This window comes from Montipora foliosa, chromosome 1 (assembly GCF_036669935.1).
Source record: "Montipora foliosa isolate CH-2021 chromosome 1, ASM3666993v2, whole genome shotgun sequence".
NCBI lineage: Eukaryota > Metazoa > Cnidaria > Anthozoa > Scleractinia > Acroporidae > Montipora > Montipora foliosa.
Window position 1 is genome coordinate 60017894 of NC_090869.1, and position 22500 is coordinate 60040393.

At 38.7% G+C, this 22500-nt stretch overlaps 2 protein-coding genes across 2 annotated transcripts in view; both read left to right on the forward strand.

Moving 5' to 3' along the window:
* The window catches only part of LOC138003216 (splicing factor 3A subunit 2-like), a 17505-nt gene extending 6427 nt beyond the window's left edge, over nucleotides 1–11078 (forward strand). The window contains exons 2-9 of the mRNA XM_068849174.1: nucleotides 1251–1322; nucleotides 1522–1568; nucleotides 2007–2058; nucleotides 2972–3029; nucleotides 5514–5563; nucleotides 7367–7507; nucleotides 8218–8286; nucleotides 8812–11078. Of these exons, the coding sequence (XP_068705275.1) occupies nucleotides 1251–1322; nucleotides 1522–1568; nucleotides 2007–2058; nucleotides 2972–3029; nucleotides 5514–5563; nucleotides 7367–7507; nucleotides 8218–8286; nucleotides 8812–8973 (651 nt within the window). The 3' untranslated portion in view covers nucleotides 8974–11078. The remainder of the gene's footprint in view (nucleotides 1–1250; nucleotides 1323–1521; nucleotides 1569–2006; nucleotides 2059–2971; nucleotides 3030–5513; nucleotides 5564–7366; nucleotides 7508–8217; nucleotides 8287–8811) is intronic.
* A 1782-nt stretch (nucleotides 11079–12860) lies between these two features.
* The window catches only part of LOC138003225 (uncharacterized), a 10483-nt gene continuing 843 nt past the window's right edge, over nucleotides 12861–22500 (forward strand). The window contains exons 1-3 of the mRNA XM_068849185.1: nucleotides 12861–12943; nucleotides 14917–15524; nucleotides 18236–22500. The exon at nucleotides 18236–22500 is cut by the window's right edge and continues 843 nt beyond it. Of these exons, the coding sequence (XP_068705286.1) occupies nucleotides 14936–15524; nucleotides 18236–22398 (4752 nt within the window). The 5' untranslated portion in view covers nucleotides 12861–12943; nucleotides 14917–14935 and the 3' untranslated portion in view covers nucleotides 22399–22500. The remainder of the gene's footprint in view (nucleotides 12944–14916; nucleotides 15525–18235) is intronic.

The window sequence follows — 22500 nt, forward strand, 5'->3', positions numbered from 1 at the left end:
TTTACACAATTTTCATGTAGAACTTCTCGCTTTCAAAAGTCTTTCTTTCCATCCGCTATCACTGGCTGGAATTCTCTGGACCTAGATGTTCGAAACTCTGTATCTCTTCCCACTTTTAAAGCTAAATTAAGGTCAACTCTCTTTCCCCATATTTATAATAAGTTATTTGATTTTTCTTTTTCAAGGCATGCATCTATTGATCACACCCGCCTTAGACTTGGTTTCTCTTGTCTAAGAGAATATTTGTTTAAAGTTAACCATTGTGCATCGCCTATTTGCGAGTGCGGTCTTGAATCTGAATCGGTGAAACACTTCTTTTGGGTTTGCCCCAGGTATATGCCGCTCAGTGTAATGCCCTCCTTGCCTCTGCTGCTAGTATTCTCGGTGAAACGTGGTCATCGAGCAGCGATTCTAGGAAAATTAATTTTTTATTGTATGGCGTTAAATCTGTAAATTATGATATCAACTGTGTTTTATTTCGTAAAGTCCAGAGTTTTATAATCAATACTAATCGCTTTTCGATTGCCACTGTTTGACTGTTGAATTAATATATTTCTAGTCATGTAACTTTTAATTATTACAAATTGCTTTTCGTTGGCCACTGTCTGTTTGTTAAATTAATATATCTTTAGTGATGTCAATTTTTTTGTTGTAATCTTGTGTGTTGTGTGTCTGTGTGTTTTGAGTGGAAGCCTGATTACTGTATTATTGTGTGCCCCCTTGATAAGCCAAGGTGCTTTTGGGGCAAACAATGGTTAATATGTTTAAATAAATAAAAAAAATTGTGCTATCCAATGGATAGTGACGTACAGCTGTATCTGGTGGATAGCGTTATCCACCTTTTGAACAAATGGGGGCGGGTGTAGGTAACTTACCCAATGTTGTGGAATGTGGCAAGGATTGTACAATTACACACTTCATTGCTCCACTTTTTTTTTTTCATCCACAAGCTTTGCAGGTTTTAGTTCCAATAATCATCATGAGCCCTATTTATTTTATCACAGGACCTTTTATGTGTAGTTACAACAATGCACCAGTGACTAATGTGATATGATTTCTTTGAGTTAGGTAAACTTCATTTAGCTGTAAGCCAGCTTTTACCTACATACCTTCTTTTCACGTAGTACATTGTAATAATAATATTACCTCAGTGGTATTATTGTTCTCATTTTACCCGGACAAAGGTAATATTAAGTTTTGGTCCTGTTATTAAACTGAATTATTTTCGTTCTTTGAAAACTTTTTTTCAGGATCCATATTTTATGAAAAACCATCTTGGTTCTTACGAATGCAAGTTATGTCTCACACTACACAATAACGAGGTAGGTTTTCACCACTGCCTTTGTTTTTTTGAAGTCTGACTAAAGTGTTTTAAAACCAAATCTGGATTTTACATGTACAGTACCTGGATGTTATCTTTTTATCTTTTCTTGATGCTTTTTTCATTGTTGCATTTTCTACTGACTGTTTATATGTATTGTTTTTGTTAAATATTATTTTCTGATTTTTTTATCATCAAAGGGAAGCTACCTGGCTCATACACAGGGCAAGAAGCATCAGTCTAATCTGTAAGTGCTGCCACATCCTCACTCTATTGAACAAATTAAGACTCCAATTTACCGTAGCTAGAGTATGGATTTAGTTGCAGTTTTCAAAACGTTCTAGTGGCAAGGAAAACTCATTAACTACAACCCCTTGAATTTGATTTAGAAACGTAATTGCCCCAAATTTCACTACTACCGGTAACATGTGCCAGAGAACTCTAACATTGGAATGTCCACATTTAATTTATGAAAAAGCAAATAATTATTCCCTTGGACCCCTCTACATGTAAAAGTCCTCAACTCAAATTCTTATTGAAATCCCAGTTAGTACATGCACAGTGTCTTAGCTACATGTACGTGTATAACAGAGCAATAAGGTGGAAAATAATCTGTCTGTTCCAGTCACAAATAACTCCCAAGTTAATGTACAGTCATGTAGATAACAAGCTTTTTTTTGTTCAGTGCTCGCCGTGCTGCAAAGGAAGCTAAAGAAGCACCAGCTCAGCCAGCTCCAGTGAGTTTATACTTTATCCTTAATTTTTAATTTTTTTAAATTGGTTACGATGTGCTTCATTTGTTGGACGAGTTGGTGAATTTGATGTTATGATGCCAGCTTGCAGTTTGCTTGATTTGAGTGAAACGTATGAAGTATAAGTCTCCAATACATGTGGTTGCACTGGAGTGAAATATTCATTTTCTTTTTACAGAATTGTAAGTGAAATACATGTACAATAAGACCAATTGTCCCCTATGAGGTTATTGTCACTTTTTGCCTGACAGAAACACTGGGGACACCATCCCTTTCTCTTTACGCACAGTTTGTGGGTTCTTTAATGTCCCGCAAAGTTTTTCATTATTATAAGTGTCATGAGACAGGCCTCAACTTCACATTTTATAGTCCTTACACTGTTACAGTATCAGACCTTATCTTCACAAAGCAGCCATACCATATGTAGTGCTAGGACTGAAATTGGGAAGAATGATGAGACTGTATTTTACTCGGCAAGTGAAATTGGACCGGGTATTTATCAACAAATTATAATATTCAATAATTGGCATATGCAGAAAAAAAAACCCTTCAACTCCAAAAGGAGTTTCAAGAACTTTAACCCATTGACTCCTGGGGATTCCCCATTGAGGAGTAAAATCGTCTGGCATTAGCAGTAAAAATTTGTAATACTAAGTATGTCCGGCTTAGGCCGGTTCTGGTGTCAAAGGGTTAATAACCTTTTCTACAATGTAAATGTACATGTGTACCATAAGTTGTGTTTGTTTAAAGAAATTGCCAATCTTGTTGTGCTAACAACTTGGAAAGTTTAAGTCTTGATGGCTTTGATTCTTGGTACGTTGTTAAGAAAAAAATATTTATTATTCATATTGTAATATACCGGTACTCTTTGTAAATGGTGTTTCTTTGTATTCTCCAGGAGAAACCAAGGGTGTCTGTTAAGAAGTTTGTTAAGATTGGTCGCCCAGGTTACAAAGGTGAAAACAACAGCTATATTAGAAATACATACACTGTAGTCAAAGGCTACTGGTTTGTTCTTGTGAGGTTTACAAGGTCTATTGCACGTTACACATGCATGTGTAAATGCACTGCACATTTGACATGCCTGTAACTGATTTATTATTATTTAGTTGTATTGTGAAATAAAACTGTGCATTTTTCTCCTGTTAACTCTGATCAAGCAACACTATCACATGTGTTCAACCCAATCCAAAGATTCTGTGAGTACCAACACCTGCAATAAATTAATTATGTTGGGCACATATGTAGACTGGCAAATTTGGCATGGCAAAAGAAGATTTATTCTATGCATGAAAGGAGAAAGAACACCAGGGATCCTTGGGTTTAGAATGAGAAAATCACAGGTATGGGAAAAAACACAGCTACAGAAGCTCATGTCTCACAAATTGGAGTATCAAGGATAGCTCAACAAATTTTTCGGTTGAGTCAAGCCACCCTGGGACAGCAAAAAGAAGCTGCGTAGCAGAAACTATGATGATGGTGTTGGGGAATACATTAATAATGATGATGACAATTGACAATAACCTTTCCTTATCACATTGACTCCTGGGGGTTCCCCATTGATGAGTAAAATCGTCTGGCATTAGACAGAGTAAAATACTAAGTATGGTCAGTTTAGGCCGGTTTAGGGTGAATGGGTTAAAAGTGCTACTATGACCAATAAAACAATTCTTCTTTTTCTTTGGATTTCAAAGCCATGTTAACTAAACACTAAGTGACCCAAGTTTTAAGTTCTGATTTTATAAAGACACCTGGAATTTTGTTATTTATTGGTCTGCCATTACTGACTTTAAAATCTTGAGAAAGCTGGGTCGAGGAGGAAATGACGTCGAAGACTCACTGGTTTAAGAATGCAATGCGTGTTTATGTGGCTGAATGAACATGCATCACAGGAGTTTCAGGCTTGCAGATTTTTAAACTTGTGTTTTGCATGCATAATAAGTTGTGTTTACACGCTGAAATTTTAAGCTAGTGAGTAAGTGATGTCACTTTTCCCTAGATCCAACCCTCTGAGGTCCAATTAGTCAATTTTGAACGCGAGTAATGGTGGACCGTGAAATCCAAACCTTACACTCAAAATAGACAGCCTTTGGATAAAAATCAAACCTCAAAATTTTGCCAGTTAGGTGTTTGAAGGAAAAAGGAAAATGATTTTTTGATCATAGTACCGGTAGCACTTTAAAGTCTCAAGCTTATCTAGCTGAAGTGTTCTTAACTGCTAGGTATGTAATTGGAGAGACTGTAAATCAAATTATAGGGAATTAAAGCAGATCAAATTAATGTTGGTTTTTGATGAGTAAACAAATTTGGAGTTCCAGTGTAGAAAAAACAGGTCTCTCAGAACAGAGTAGGGAACCAACAAAGTCGATTCGTAATTAAGTGAAGTACGATCGTCCGGGTCAGTGTACATGTAGTCCTGAGAAGAACTTCTTACTCAGGTTGTTGAAACATCAGTAAATGTCATCCCGAACAGTCCCTCTCAGGACTACACTCACCCGGACGATTGTGCTTCACTTGATTATGATATGACTCCAGGGTTCAACCCGTTTATGATTTTTAAAGTCGATTATGTTACATGAATATTGTTGCATTGGTGGGTGGTGGGAGCTCTCGCCCCTGCTCTCCCACATTAACGCAAAATTGATGAACCAAAAAAGTGAGTGCACTACATGTACGTTATATAAGATCCACAATGATGGAAGGGGTTCCCCCATAGCCTTAGTACAGTGTATGCAACACTGCTCGCCTTTCATCTTTTCCTAAATTTCGTTTAGCCACATTTAAAGTTCATGCAGTAGCAACAAATCCTGGGAAAGACTAAACAGCTGTCAGCTCATAGGCCTGTGCTTTCCTCAGTTCAACGATAAGCAAAATTTAATGCATACATGTACATGACTACCAGATTTTGTCGTAGATTTATAATATTATGTTTTGACTGAGACCTGTGCAAGTGAGGCACAGGTAGAGAAACCCCTTTTACTCCCAGTGGCCACTTACAGATTTTACTCTGTCTAACAGCAGACGATTTTTCTCGTCATTGTGGGGATGGCACAGTAGTGAGAGCACTCGCCTCCCACCAATGTGGCACGGGTTCGATTCCCAGACTCGGCGAGTTTGTTGGTTCTCTACTCTGCAGCAAGAGGTTTTGTCCGGGTACTGTCGTTTCCCCTCTCCTCAAAAACCAACGTTTGACTTGATTCGTGTTAATTATTAATTTCAGGTTACAGTGTCCCCAATTATTGCTCTAGTACTAGAATGACAAGACACTTGAATAAAGTTGCTTTCCTTCCTTAAAGAGTTAAGCAAGCGACACTGAGTTTCAGCCCTGTTTCTTATATTGAACATGAAGGTTGCAAGTGGAATTGTGTGTCGATACACATGTATCACTTCAGATAAAATATCGAAGGATTTATAATTCTTCAATTTCCTTTTCCTCATAGTCACAAAACAGAGAGATCCAGACACAGGACAACACAGTTTGTTATTCCAGGTACATATCTTAATGGTAACATACATACAGTACATGTATGCAGTGTTTCAAATTTTAGATGTGGTGGCATTTAATACCAAGATCCTGGCCTGCTACATGTATTTTCTTGCACTGTTATGTTTTGATTACTATTTTTTTTATCATTTTCCATCTGCTGCTAATTCTGACTTCATATACCCTGAAGTTTGCTGTCAGAGAGGAAAGCATATCTAGCAGTGTACATGTAATCTTTGGGCCATTCCACTATTTTCTGATGAACTTTTTCCAAGATGCAAAATAATTTATAAATTTATAGGTTTAATGGTAATTTATTTATGATGGCTGCATACACTCTGTAGCTTAGTTGGTAAAGGCCATGGGTTTGAATCCCGTTAAAACCATCTGAATTTTTCAGGGCCCACTTGATCAAAGCCTGATTAAGCTACAGTATATGTAATCCTGGTTTACAAGAAACTTAAGTTGCATGTTAGGTTCTGATCAGAAACGTTTCTGCAAGATGTTAAGGTTTTGGACAACTGGGCCCAGGGCCCGGTTGTTCAAAAGCCGATTAACGCTAATCCCAGATTAAAAATTAACCAAGAAGTTTATTTCTCTACTCCCAAATGCTGTTCGACGCTGATATTCGGATAAAATTTACATTAGTAGATGTCGATCTTGGAGATATGTCCAGGTTTGACCCTAATTAGATGCACGCAGATTTCAATAAGCGTCACGAAGTGTCCCCTTGCTCTTCTAGCCAACTTCAACATCACTTGTGTCTCAGAATACAGACAATTTATGTCAGAAAGTGTCCCCCAAATGCTGCTAACCAAAAGAAACTTTAACTAAAAAGTTGAAAACATGAAACAAAAGTTTACGCTAATCCTGGATTAAAACGCACGTTCCCACTACTAAACGATGTCTCTGCTAGACGTTCTCTTTATCTTGCACTTGTGAAGTCACAGTTATCCTATGCGACCCAAGTCTGGTCCCCGGACAAGATAGCATTAAAAACTCAAATTGAAAGGGTTCAAAGGAGGGCCACAAGGTGGATCCTCAAACAACGTGTAGGCGAGTGATGTCATACAGAGACAGACTTTTAACTTTAAAACTTCTTCGTCTGACATTTGACCGCGAACTCAAAGATCTTGTTTTCTTTTATAAATGTCTGAATGGTTTTACTGATCTTAATGTTTCTCATTTTGTTTCTTTTGTTTCTCACGGCCGAACCAGACAGTAATTCTTATAACCTTAAAACTCCTGTATGTAAAACTAGCACTTTTCAGGCCTCTTACTTTAATCGTATTGTTAAGCTCTGGAACTATATCTGTAACTTTTCACCCCCCACCAGTTTTTCAACTACTGCTTCCTTTTGCAACTTTGTTAATGAGCACATGTTTCACCTTCTGCACAATCACTTTGACATTTACTATCCCTGTACCTGGTCAATTGTACGATCCTGCCCCTGTCATCCCTAGTTTTTAGTGTCTTTTAAATTTAACTGTGTTTTAATTATATCATGGGCAGTGCCTCGCATAGGTCCTCGCGTCCCCTTCGCACCTTCCCTTTTGACTTTATCACTTCGTATCACTTTGCATATATATTTCATTTCTTTTCGGTTATTTATTTTTTGGTATGTAACATGTGTAATGGTCAATAAAGTTGTTAAAAAAAAAAAAAAAAAAAAGTTAATCGGCTTTCGAACAACGGGGCCCAGGTGTCTAAAGAAGGCAATAATTTGCTTAAATTGTCAAGAAAAGTGTGAGGATCACTTCTCCCTTTGAGCAATGAGTTCTGTTTGACACTTTGTCGTTGGCTTTGCAGGTGGATTACCCAGAAATAGCAGAAGGTATTACGCCAAGGCACCGCTTCATGTCAGCTTATGAACAACGAATTGAGCCACCAGATAAGTCATGGCAGTACCTCCTTTTTGCTGCTGAACCGTACGAAACTATTGCTTTCAAGGTTTGCCATTCATTGCAATTTTAGCGTAATTATAATTTTCATTTAGATTCTACTGTCTGCGTGGCGAAGTTGCTCTGTGACCTGACCTCAATTGGCTTTTTGCAGCTACAGTGTAGTAGACATGTAATTGATTCTTTCATTATTTATTTATAGTCTGTTTATTTCTTTTATTTATAGATGTGTAATTGCATAATGTGTGAACTTTAATTTGCGTCACAAGATCGATTACATGTATTTGTTTGTAAATTCTAGTTACATCGGTTGTTATGCAAACAAGCGTTAGCGATTAATAAAACAGATACAGAGACAGATTTACTGTTAAGTGTCTATTGTACCTTTACTTACCAATGGATTCAGAGTAGCTGAAGAAACATCTGTTTGCATTCAGCCCACCACAATTCCCTATCTCATTTTTACATGTATTGCTTTATCTTTCAACAGTCTATATCATTCTCAATTTGTGTGCTGTGCAATAGATATTTTTTGTTTAAAAAGCTGCGGGGACTCTAGATTTGTGTGTTTACTAGTACAATGCACATATTTTTACTCAATTTATAAGAGATTTCCCAACTTCTCTGTACAGCAAAATGAGACATGTCAAGCTCTCTTGACTATAATTTCTCTTTTTTTATGTTGACAAGTAGTGACAGACAAGCAACAAGGTTTTATTCTTGCCTGAAATGTGACTAGAGAGTTCTTTTTTCCTGCAGATTCCAAGCCGTGAAATAGATAAAGATGAAGGGAGGCTCTGGACTCAATGGAATAAGGACACCAAACAGGTATTATTGTTAGTCATTGTTGGTAATGAAAAGGTTAATGGTTTTCCATTCATACCTTGAACACCCCGAGATGCCTCATTGACGAGTAAAATCATCTAGCATTAGACAGAGTAAGATCTATTAATTTATTGTCACTCTCAGGGGTCAATGGGTTAATTAAAGTGTCATGTGCTGAAAAGATTAGATTTAGTTCCTGGAAAAAAGGGATAAGTCTTGCACTTTCAATAAACAGAAAAGCAAAAAGAAAGCTGTACTTGCAGATGAAGACTAGTGTGTCCAAAACCTTTCTTGGGTATTGTAAGTTATCATTACATGCAAAACGTAAATCTTACCTCTAGGATTACTCAAACTTAATTTCAAAAGTGAATTCTCAAGGATATTTTTTTACTTGATTCTCACATTGCAAGGTTAGGATTTGAAAAAGAAGTCCCAGTTTGCTGGAACAGAGTTCTTTCCATCATGTTTCAGCTGATTCACAGTGAAAGAGATGAAAATTGAGATTTGTTGTTTTTGCTTTATTTTCAGTTTTTTCTTCAGTTCCACTTCCGCCTGACTCCTGCTCAAATTCAGCAGCAACAACAAAAGAGAGCCGTTGGTGGCCAGCAAGGCATGCCTTCTGCCCTGGTCCCTCCTCCACCAAGAAATATCCCATCAGCAAATCCTCTGAATCCTTTTGCTCAGCGTTGATCGTACCCATGAAATCCATCACATTATTGTTTACTAAATAGGATCACTTTTAACAATGTTCTGTTTTGGTTCATACTAGTTCGGGCAATAGACCAATAAATTTGGCTAACTTATTGTTGTACCCAATTCAAATCTTTCAGGGTCAAGATTCTTTGTGTATTGCATTTGCATGGTAATGTAGCATTCACATTTAAATCATATGATAATACCTGGAACAAAACGTTTTATTCCCAAAGGGTTTGAATTGGGTACAACATTGAGTTAGCGGAATTACCCTGTTAAGAATAAGTGATAAAAAAGAGCAACATTTTGGTTTCATCTTTTTCCAGTCCAAATGATATCGAGAAAAGGTTGTTAAAAATAGCTTGTTCAAGATTTGTGCAATATTTTTGATAAATAAGCAATGTCATGCAAACAGTTTTGCCTAAATTGAATGCTAAGCAATCAAACTTGGTCATGCATTTCGTAAGGATGGGTAACATCTTGCAATACTGCAGTGTGTGGCCTCTTAGGAGTGACTCTGAGAGATTTTACTCTCTAATGCCTGAGCATTTTACTCGTCAAACCCTTCTAGAGGAAAAGGGTTATTAAAAAGTGTTTTCCAGTAGAAGAAGATGACTGCTCAGTTTGTTTCGTAGTCATCACACATGCAAATCTTGGACAAACTATTTGTTGAAAGTCTATCCTCCACATGTATCTCATTTGAACTTGAAAATGGTGTCGTGATGACTCTTAAACCTAATCCATTTCTCACTTATTTTTACATAACTATGTTTCACTAGTTGAACATTTAAAAAGACGTTCCATTGTATTAGTTAGTCAGTCGAAAATGTGAATTACTATTAAAAAGGGTAACATTTTGAACCAAAGTGTTCCACAAGTCAGTAGCCATGTTGTTATCATTAATTTAGGTAAGTTTATGTTGGTGATCTTGTATCTGCTTCTGTTTTGGTGTGACGTCCAAGAAACCTACAGAGTAATGGAACCAATTATGGGAAACTAAAGCCTGTGGTAGCAGCTGTCTATTTCATAAAACCTTCAAAGAGTGGGCTGGCTGAGAGATCACACGAATGACAAGGCTGAAAAAATTGGCATCAGTGAAAGGTACACTTAGCACAATCCTCCCAAACACAGTTCAGTCCGATAACTTCCAGGGATCCCACTTAGAAAAGAAGACGTAAAGCTGGCGAAAGGCTGGAGGAGAATTACCAGGAGGCAGAAATTTTCTTGATCAAACTTCAGTTTGGATTATAATGTAGACTTGACTTGACTTGACTCACCTCAGCCAATCAGATGACTAGTGAAAGACGAATTACAAAAATGGTGCGGCATTGCAAAATGTTGGGGTGCATGTGCTTGTGTGATCATATGTTTATTGCTTTTGAAAGTTTAAACATCGTGTGTCTTGTGCATCATTTTGTGGCTAGTGCTTGGTATTTTGGACAGGTTTTCGAATGGTTTGAGAAGAATCCTCAACATCTCGGGTTTGCTTGGATCCCAGTTTTGAAGTGGCGGTGGAGCATTTCAGAGAAGCTTTCCATCCAGCTCTTGTCTTTTCTTATTGCAGTATTCTTAGGTATAAATTTTGAGTTATTATTAGTTCTCAGATAGTACGCAAGCTGTGATTGGCTAAATTAGCAGGTCGTCTTCTACAGTATGGCTAAACTTGAAATTTCGGTAAAGCACTCTGTATCAATTTTTTTATGTCGTTTCTGTTACATATACTTGCAAAACTGTTTGAATCTTACAAGCAACTATTTCAAAAAGCCAATTTTGTTTTTGTTTTTCGAATTTTGACACAGCAATCTTTGTGGCGTTTGAACCTTCCACTTGACTTCAACTAGTTTGATTACCAAATAGATGTAATAAGTATCTCACGTGTACTAACCTTGCGGATCCTCGTTTTTCCCTGTTGATTTATGGCCCGCGCGCTGCGGCCATAAATCAATGGAAAAAACTAGGTCCGTAACTTACAGTACGAACCTCAAACCGCGGTTAGTAACAGGTATTTATTCAGGACAGTTGTAGCAAAGAATAGTCATTGAATCAGTGACTTCACAAGTCAAGTGAAAGAATAAACTGTACAGATTTCAGTATGCCCACAAGTGTGTACCAGTGTCTTAGCGAATTTTGACTCCCCACACCCCCTCCCCCTAGATTTGACTCCCCACACCCCCTCCCCCTAGATTTGGACCCCGGGTTCAAATCCGCTAGCAGATTTGGATCCCCGGGGAGTCTCCATTCGCGGATTTGGATCCCCCATTATAGCTTATTTAACTGTTTACCAAGGTAGAGTTAGATTTTGGTTTGGGGAAACTGACTGATACCAAAAACCCATAAGGGTTGAAACGTGTAGGGCGAGTTCACAGCTTCCGAATATTGAGTGTGAACTGATTGGTTGAATGTTTCAGTGCAAAGTACCATATTTGGAAACCCCTCGCTCTTGTTGTTCCAAATATGGTACTTAGCAAATTGAATATTCAGAAGGTTGTTTCCCAGCACTCAAGGGGCCTTTACACGTTTGAACCTTTATGGGTTTCTGCTGATACCATAAGGCATAAATCTTTGTGAAAAAGACTTAAGATCAGTTAATTTTTCAGTAAAGGTTGTTTAACATGTTTTGGCGGAATTTCGTGAAGTAGATGCGAATTTTAACTCCTTTCTGACAGAAGCTTAAATCACGCACTAGGGGCTCATTAAATTGTCGTGTTAATTTTAGACATGAGCTTCGGTTCAGTAAAGTTGTTTACCGCGCACCAGTGGCTCAGTTGGTTGAGCACCGGGCTGTCACGCGGGAGGTCGTGAGTTCAACTCCGGCCGGACCAACACTCAGGGTGTTTAAATAACTGAGAAGAAAGTGCTGCCTTTGTAATTACATCTGCAAATGGTTAGACTCTCTAGTCTTCTCGGATAAGGACGATAAACCGGAGGTCCCGTCTCACAACCCTTGTTCATTAACTCTGTGGGACGTTAAAGATCCCACACACTATTCGAAAAGAGTAGGGGACAGTGTTCCCGGTGTTGTGGTCTGACCTTTCCAGCATGTGGTCGGCTTGGCAGGATTAGCTGGAAGGGCTTCTGTGTGAATGAGACCACAATTGTGTATAACAGCCAGAAGTCAGGCTACTTAGACAAGTGCTGAAGCCTCACTCAAGCTGTGTCCTTTTCGTAAAGCGTTGTTTCTTTCACGGTTCTTTTTGTTCCATTTGATAGTTTGAATGGGCGGCGCTTTCACAAAGGAGGCGCCACTTGACTTTTTAAGTAATACCACTTGGTTGGAAAGTTTACTTTATGACAATGCTTCAGAAGATTTTTCCTTTTTTTATAACCAAACTTTTCCAGTCTTTCCAGTCATGAATTTTGGTATTAATTTTCAATAAGGAGAAAAATCAAAGTTAGATTCGAATTTTAGTAAAAGTTCTTTTTCAGCTAAAAACAATTTACAAAGAAATTTTATTACCTTAATCACAAAATTTCTTATTTTCAGGGGGGTCCAATTTCGCGAAAGGGGATCCATATCCGCTAGCGGATCTGATCTAGGAACTTGAATAAACCTCTTATCACAAGGCTGTGTATCTGGCTGTATCAAAATATGAAACTTTCCAATCATTTTTTTTTTGTCTATAAAACATACTAAAAGTAGTCATACTGTTCTCCCCTCCATCGATGAGGGGCCGTAAAGGGGGGTCCTTCTCATGGTGATCAATATTCTCATTTCACGCTAAACGGTAAATAACATGAAATCGAAAAACTGAACTGGCATGTCGTTCACAGTTCACAGCTTTTAACTTTTTACAATCACAAATCACGGAAAGACAATGAAAAACAGCCGATCACTTTTCACGGAAAACCCCCTTAAGTGCCGCAGGTGTCACGTGAACGGTCTCATACTTTAGTATTATGGGTTGCTTTTCAGTGTGTTATTTCCGGATCAAGGTAGTGAATGGTACACGTAAGTCTACCTTCTGAAGTAAGTGTAAAATACCTTTACCTCCTGGAACGTAACTTTACCCTAACCGAGAATTCAGCGGGTAGACTTGGAGAAAAATTGTTTCGCATTTTCCAAGTACTGGTGCAAGGAATCTTCGTCCCTTCCTTAGTAGTCCGGCAGCATATGTCATAAAGAGAGCAAGCCACTAGTCTATCTTAGGAAGAGCCCCTGGGAATAACATCTATCTGAGTCAAGGCCGCCTCTTGGTAGTATCGATAACGTAGATCACGAAAATGAAGACCGAAGACCCACTCAAAAACGAAGATCTGGGAAAAAACAACAAAAAATTGTTGACCAAAGTTTGAGGGTGTTGAGGATAATCACGACTCCCATCCCTGTGATCATTGTTTTTACTTATCTCGTACGTGTATGTCTTTTAGGGAGTAACTTCCTCTCCTATATGAGTATATCATTAAGATAATGGGAGGTTTCCTGTTTTTCCCTTGGTAAAGGTATTTAAACAGGGCTGTTAAAACCCCAAACTCTTCAAATATTGGGAGTTGATAGGGATGTAATGTTTGTTGTGCTCTGACTCATCTTATTTGCAAAGGAAACTGTCATTTTTGTTCCCATTGGGTTACCATTGCGTCTAGAGATAGTTCTATTCATTAAATTGGAGAGAGTTCTCTTTGAGTATGAGTTCAAGCATCCATTTTAGGTAGATGGTTGGTATAATGGTAGGCTTTTTTCTTAGAATTGTGTGTATGTGTTGCATACAACATCAATTCCTTCCTCCTGTGGGATGTTTGTGTGTATGTTCTATGTAGATGATTAACACCATCAAATCTGTTATAAGACTTTTGCAGTTTAACTACATGTATATATAGGCTGAAGTAAAGTCTCAACAAACAATGATTTGCGTTCAGTAGGGCCATCGCAGCCCAATATGATTGGGGTTCTGACCAAAGTTGGTTAATGGATTTTTGTAAGTGTGTAGAATTCTGGAATTCATGGGGGATTTTTGGTTTGTGATTCAAGCCATTTTTTAGTTTCTGGGATTTGACAGGGGGTCTCAGGTGTAAGGTCTTAGATTTTGAGAAGCCTGGGCATACCCCGGGGGGGGGGGGGACTCCCATATGAAACAGACGGGGATGCTCGTCGTCTCGCTTAGGGGTGTAAATTTTGGATTTTGGTCTCGCTTAGGGTGTTCCGGGCAAAGCGCCAATATGCCACCAGGGTCTCGTTTAGGGTTCCGCGAAGTAACACAGAATTACGCGAAGTGAAACAGAAGTCAAATTTCCTTTTAAATTTTCTTTTTAGATAAAAGCATTCGATGATTATGCCTTCTTATCATTAAAACTCATTGCGTGTCGTATTTTTGTGTTTTTAAACGGTCTCTTTTAGGGGTCAAAATTTGCTTAAGCCACGCCTAGATTGGTCTCCTTTAGGGGTTAAATTCAAAATTTCCGACGAGCATCCCCGTCTGTTTCATATGGGAGTCCCCCCCCGGGGGGCATACTGCCAAAGATCTGAGTGCTAGATTACTTTGACTGACTTTGGATTCACACTACTGCGACATGTATGGCTCACTGTTATGAAGCAAATCAAAACGTAATCAAAGACAAGTGAGCTTCATCCTTTTTGTGGTAGTGCACTACACACCATGTCACCGGGTTATAACAGCGTAAGAGTGTAAGTCCATGGTGACAACAGGCCTGCAGCGTGTGCATAACTCATGAAAATAAACAGCTCTCTTGGAAGCGTGCTTGAGTGTTAACAAATGAGCCCCAAAATCGGCAAAAATTTTGTGACGCTGTTGAATAATAAAGCAGCTGCTATTTCCAAAACGATGGAATTACCTGGTGATAAATGACCTCGTCTACAACTGTAGGAGATTGAATTTTTGACTTTGCAGAAACAATGGTCAACTTCAAGGGATTTTAAACACAGTAAGTACTAATTTATTAATTTCAGTGGCAACTTGATAAAACTTCTCTTTTTTTTAATTTTAGATTCCTTGAGATTGTTGCCATGAGCACTTTTAGTGAGAACCAGAAGCGTTGGATGGTCGTTGGAATTGCTTTATTGAACAAGATGGTGCCGCAGATTCGAACGTTTGTGGAACAGTCTTTGCTGACAGAATACCATAATTTGAAAATGAGTCATAACATTCACATGCAAACCACACCTGGATTTCTAAGAAAACATCTGAAAACACTCAAATATGAGAATATTAACAACAACAACAGCCATAAACTTCCTTCGGGAAAACTGGATGTCTCTAAATTTGACTACAAAGTATTAAGTCATGTTGACCTTTCTAAACTATATCTTCAGCCATTCATGGTAAAGTTCAGTGCATTTGATGACAAGTGTGATGGTTCTGCTGTTCTTTTGCTGCTTGGTGAAGTACCAGTGTTTTCTGCGACCATACAAGCGTCAGCCAAAGCAGTGAAAGACAGTGTTAGGAACGAGTGGGCCCACTGCAACCTCACAGTGTGGGATGAAGCAAAGTTCAAAAAATGTTTTCAAGAGATGAAGCAGCTTGTCAAGTCCCTCAGTCTTCCCACTGCAGATGAGGACAGGATTTTGTCAGAATTGCAAGACTGGGAGACCAAAGGTAGCAGTGGCTGTCATAGTAAAATAACAATTCTATTTGATGGGCGTCTGATATTTCATGAAACTATAATTATTATTGGTAAAGAAGCACAGCATCTTTAGAAAACAATGTCTGGCAGGAGAAGTCTACTACATAGCTAATTAGCGTTTTGCTATAAGACACAGGTCTGTGGTCCACAGCTCACCTTGCGGCCCGTGGCCTGTTTTTAAAGTCTCTTTTTGTCCAGTAGCTTACCAGTGAACATGTGATGGTTAGGGGTGGGTGTCGGATGCAGGACGGTAGGTATACGTTTGGTGGCCATTTCAATCATTGCAATCGGTTTCAATTCCGGGGCCATCTAGTCAACTTCTGATCAGAGGAAAATGCTCATGTCCCTCAGTCTGTCTTCAGAACCTGACAGCACAGAGGGAATCGGTTCGCAAACAATCTAATTTTTAACCATTTAATTTGCTGGGCCACCGGAGTATGTACGTAATATCCATCCTTTTTTTTTCATTAACAACTTTATTCTTGTTATTGATTGTCTTTGTAATATTATTAATTGTGTGGCAAATAAACATTCATTCATTCATTAACGTTCTACAAATGAACTCTCATGCTAAGTTTAAAATGCACACATGTACACACGATGGAGAGCAAATGCAGATCAACTTGCTAAGCACTTCTATCCGTAACTGAATGCATGTTAAGATAAGAATTTACATGTATTGATACACAGCGATGAACAAACAGAAGAACTTTAACATTTTTTTATGAAACCATGCATTCAGTAGAACTGTAGAGCTGACTTTTTGAAAGTTGGTTGAAACTTACATTGTTTGCAAACCGATCCCCTCTGTGATATAGAGGGAGATATGAGAGTTTTCCTTGGATCAAAAGTGGACTAAACGGTCCCGGAATTGTTCGGGCCAATTGCAATGATTGAATTGGCCACCATACATATACTTACCATCGTCCATCGTCTATCGTCCAAGGGGTGTGTGGAAACCAAAGACATGGAAAGAAAAGAACTAATATTATTATTATTATTAGTAATTATTATTATTGCTTATCAAACAGATGATATCAAAACACATCATTCCTGTTGCTTCCCCAGGTGAATATAATTGGTTCTTGATTTTCTATACACCTCAGCAGGTACCGGTATGTGGAAAACAGAGACCTCGCCATAATTCACGAAAATTTTCTCGAGGGCCTTGGTGTTCACCATTTTGTCCTGGGTGTTTTGAAAACTAAGACCCTATGGTAAAATCCCCAAAAATGACTCAGTGGCCATTGTAAACATCAGGAAAAGAACAAAAACCCAATGTGTTTTTCCAGCTTCTGTTTGATGTTGTTTTCCTCACACCCCTGCGACTCCCAAGGCCCGGTTGCACATATTTGTAGGCATGTGTTGTAAATTGTTTTCTCAGGGTTTTTCAATGTAAAGGGCAAGAGTCAATTATTAATGAGCAAATTATTACATTATCATAAATGTTATGTGGTTTTAAATCAATTTTACAAAAAATGCACCCTATGAAAATTAATATCAGAAGCCCTGTGTGGCTCCACTTGCAAGTTTCTGGTGCTTTCAAGATTAGGTGAATAATATAATTGGTTCTTGATTTTTCACACATTTCAGCAGGTATGTGGAAAACAGTAACCTCGCCATAACTCACCAAAATGTTTCCCGAGGGTCTTGGTGTTCACCATTCTGTCCTGGGTGTGTTGAAAACTAAGACCCTATGGTAAAATCACCAAAAATGACTCAGTGGCCATTGTAAACATCAGGAAAAGAAGAAAAACCCAATGTGTTTTTCCAGTTGCTGTTTGGTGATGTCTTCCTTTCACCCCTGTGACTCCCAAGGCCTGGTTGCACATAATTTATTTGTAGGCATGTGTTGTAAATTGTTTTCGCAGGGGTTTTAATGTAAAGGGCAAGAGTCAATTATTAATGAGAAAATTATTACATTATCATAAATGTTATGTGGTTTTAAATCAATTTTACAAAAAAGGCACCCTCATGAAAATTAATATCAGAAGCCTTGTGTGGCTCCACACAGTTTCTGGTGCTTTCAAGATTAGCTTCGATGGAAAGCACATGGTGGTATTGTTAATCTGATTTTCTTGGCTAAGAGAATTTTTGAAAATTAGGCGATCAGGAGACACATTTCACACCTTTTTGTATTTTTTTTCCCACATTCCTGTATGTTGTAAGCAAATTATCACTCCTGAAACCATGCTTTTAAGTGTCCACTTGATACCCCTTTCCTTACTACAAAGTCAGACATTCTGATAGAACTATTAGCTGCTAGCCTGAGATTCTCTTGGATGTATATTGAAATTTTAAATTTACCCCTGAATGTTACAATACTATTTTTTAAGCAGCATCCTGACGTGAGTCCATTGTGAATGTGATTTCCTGAAATCATACATAGAAGAACTTTGTTTGATCTGGTATTAATACACTTCACACTTACTGAAACATTGTCTAAAAGGCGAATAAATCAATTTTATTTTATTATATGGGTGTTATTTAATATCTGCCATTCTCAATCTTGAGTGTCTCATACTGTAAACGTATGCAAGTCTCGTGGTGAGGCTTCCCACCTGGTTTCCTGGTTTCTGATTCATTTTAGATCGATAGAACAACAGCTAGCATTTGACATGTCTATCCAACCTTGATTATAAATCAACTTCATTGTATGATTGAGTGCTTTATCTCTTTACAGGTACAACATTTTGTGGAAATTCCCCTGTAGACCCAGTTTTGTTGAGCTTGGTTCAGAATGAAGTGTCACACCTTTCCTCCACTTTGGATGGCTTCATATTCCAGGACAAAGAGGAAAAGGACAAGTTGAAGACTCAGGTTTTGTCCATTGAGCGATCACTTTTCCAGCTTTACAGAAAGGTTGAACAAATTGAGAACCAAATGCATTCCTTGAAACAACAGGTGGAGGATCTTAGTGTTTACTCCAAGGCAAGTGAAGATGATGCTAAACATCCAAGGTTTTTCGGTGTACTGAACAGGAATGAGTATTTTACTGGAAGGAGAAAAGAGCTTGAAGACCTTGGAAAGGCTTTTGACCACGCCAGCACAGAACCAAATTATCCTGGACCAAAGAGGACCAATAGCAGTATCACAGGAATATGTGGACTGGGAGGGTGTGGGAAGTCATGTCTTGCTCTTGAGTATGCCTGGGGAAATATGGAAAGGTACCCTGGGGGTGTATTTGTGATAAATGGAGAGAGCGATGAGTTGATAAGAGCCTCACTCCTTGAAATTTATCAAGAGTTTGCTGACGTTACTCAGTCTAACCAGCATAATAAGGAACCTCAACTGGAGTTTGACTTGGTTTTGAAGAGAACCCTTTCATGGCTTGGTAATCTGAGAGAAAAGTGGCTTTTGCTTGTAGACAATATGGATCAAAAGGAGCTTGGTCACTATGCAATGAAAATGTTTTTTGGCCAGTGGAAGTGCAAAGCATTTTGTGACATTCTCGTCACTTCTCGAAGAAGCTCTCGAACATTGTGTCAAGACCTTAACCTTCCACTAGAAAACTGCTTGGAGCTTGGTTCTTTTTCATTAGATGAATCTGTTGAATTCTTGAAGAAGCGTGCAGGTGTACAAACCAGTTGCAATGTTCACATTCAAGAAGAACTTGCCAAAGAGCTTGGCGGTTTACCTCTTGCCTTGGAGCAAGCCTCGGCTTACATCAAAGCTTTAGATTGCTCCATTGAGTTATATCTTCAGCAATACAGGATGCAAAAGGCCAACTTGCTTTTGAATGCTGAAAGTGCTAAACCACATACAGAGTTGTACAGTGAAGAACGCTTGTCTGTACAAACCACCTGGCTTCTTAACCTCCGTTACATTGAAGATAACAAGAAAGATGAGAAACTTGGAGGAGCAGCCACTTTGTTCACAAAAGTTGCAGCATTTTTATCCCCTGACGAGATACCCATTGAAATTTTGAATGTGGGTGCTCCAGCCATTCAAAATATGGAGTTGAGGGAATGTATTGGAAGGCCCCTTGGTGTAAAGCAAATTGTTCAGGAGTTGGTAAAGTTTTCACTTTTCAAACAGAAGTCTGATTGCACTTTAAGCGTGCATCGCCTTGTCCAAGAGACCTTAAGAAACCATTTTGTCACTGAAAGTGAAACTGACAACATATTGGTGTCCTGTATAAGAATGATGCACCAGTCATTTCTCAATGATTATTGTGTTAGTGGCATTGACTTCGTTTATAATTTTGAGCGAAGCTTAAATACTCGGGAGAACGAAACTAATTTGGAACAACGTCTCTTCAAAATTTTGCATTCACTTGATTCGGCCAACCTGGATGTAAAACATTGGGAAAAACTTTCAAAAAATGCCTATCAACTTGTTTGTAACCTCGTGAAAAAATCCCCCTTGAAGTCTTGTTTCTTATCAGAGGAAACTGCCAGACTGTTTTGCGAAGCAGCATTACACTGTTACTCCTTACATGTGGAAAGCGTGGGACAAAAGTTACATCAATTCTGTATGGAACTTGTTTGTGGAATAAAAGACCCCATGCAGTATTACCAACAGGATGACCTACAGAAATTAACAAGAATGCTTGACCCGGGGTATAGAGGTGGAGATGTAGCACTGGCATTGAAGGTGTCCTTAAACCGATTTTGGCACAGAGACAGTGTTCAAGAAACAAAACGCGTCCAGAAAGAGGATTTAATTTCCTCAAAGGCAAAAGAGGCCTTTGCTCAAGGGGACTTTGAAACCTCAAAAGCTTTGTACACTGAAATTGTGAAAGCTCTGGGTTTCAGTACTTTTCGTGGATCAGCTAGACATCTAGAACAAAAACTGCCATTTTCTCTTGGAGAGATTCTTTGTCACCGTGGCATTGCATATTTGAGGACGGAAGAATTTGAAAGTGCTGTCGATGACTTCATTACAGCTACTTATGTGAACACAGAGTACTATCGTGGGTACTACTGGAAAGTGTATGGATTGTGCAAACTTGTTGAGAGTGGTAAGACCAAGTTCACTAGCAGAGCTCAGGCATCAATGGCAGTACTCCAATTCAAGTTTGGAGATTCTAAATCATGTGACATTAAGAAATTGAAAGATAAATTTTCTGGAATACTTGAAAACATTAAGTATGAACCCGTGTCTGATGAAAGGGACCTTAAGGAACTAGAGAGATTGCAGGCAAGTGGGAGTCAGGCTCTCACCATCATTTTGCATCCAGGAAGCTATCACTTGAAAACAATTCACATTTTTGGAGGTCACTATAATTTTGTTTGCCCCCCTGGTGATCAGTGCTTTGTTAATTGCACTGCAGGTATACACCTGAAAGAGGGATCCTTTCTCTTCGAAAATGTTGATTTCACATGGTCCTCTGCTTCACATCCACACACAGGGGAGGATAAATTTTCTGAAGGGTCTTTGAACTTAAACACTTTGATGCTTGGAAGGCAACATGGGAGTGCTCCACACTTGACAACTGAATCTTGGAGAAACTGCAGGGCTTTTATAGAAGCTGATAACATTCTTGCTTTAGACATTGACCACTGTGATATTGAAAACCAGCCCCTCACTGGAATATCAGTTAAATTTGAAGAGTGCAATGATGGCAAATCCAGGAGTGTGTCAGTGACATCATCCACCATTGTTGGTTGCAGGGGAAGTGGGGTTGAAATTCAAGGAAATGATGTAGGCCAGGACTGTTACATCCACTTGATTGACAACTTAGTAATGCAGAATCTACGTGGTGTTGTTGTGAGGTCGCATGTTTGTTTTCACATAGAAAAAAATGACATTCTTGCTCATGATCTCTCAGGCCTTGTGGTCAGCAAGGCTGGAAACGGGAAAATCATCAGAAGTTTCATCAGTGGTAATAGTCAGCATGGTATTTTACTGTACAAAGTGACCCACACAGTTGTGAAGGAAAACACTATTTTAGGGAACTATAACTGGGGAATTGTCTGTGCTGCTGAAAGTACTTTAGAATGCATTGAAAATGTGTTCAAGGGTAATCTTTGTGGAGGACTTCGGATTATGTTTAATGGGGTAAAGAGTGTTTCAATTGATCAGTGTGATTTCATAGAAAATGAAGGTCCATCTGTTTTTCCCAGTAATTCAGATCAGCTTTCTCTGTTGGAGCTTGAAAAGGATCACGTGTTTCCTTCTGGTTTGAAGGTTCTTGGTCTCATGCCTTTCCTAGGGGACCTTGTTTGGGGAAATAAGGAGTTCTGTAGGGATTTTAAGCTCCCTGAAATCCATGAGAAGGACAAAGTATCAGAAGATTCCAACATGTCATCAGTTCATCTAGAACAAAATTTGTGCTGCACATGTCACAAAGAGTCGGACAATATGTTTGAGTGTCCTGAGTGCCACATAGCAAAGTACTGCAACAAGCTTTGTTTTGAGCAGGCAAAAGCCATCCATGGTTATGTCTGCAAATCAATTCTTGAAGCTAACAAGGCATCCTGTAGTTGTAGGTTGCGGTTTTTTGACGAGATGGCTGTGCAAGATCACAATCGACAACGAACAGGCATTTCAATGTGTATCATTACCACTTTAGGGTCAATGCCATTTTTCTCTGACTCTCCCTATCAGCTATGTCTTGTGTGCCCTGAAGTGAACTGTTGGACTTCCATTTCTTCACGTGTTGTGTACTGTCACATACTAAAACATGGAATTCATGTTCCACATCGAATGACTAATGCTAAAGCAGCGTGTATTTTAGCCCACATTGATCCTGATTCTCTTACTGTCTACACTCATCGCATATTTCCACTTGATAAAGTTCCTGAAGCTTTGAAACTGGTGGACAGAGTATTTGAGTCGCTTCAAACTGAAATAGGTGATGCAATTACAAGGATGATTCTCAATAGCTTTTCCAGAAGTTAAAAACTGTTCCTATTGTGATCGTGGTCAAACGTAATGGTAACGAATTTGTCAAGATGATGAAACTCTTCCTCAACAGCGTTAGAGACATTTTAACTGTCGATT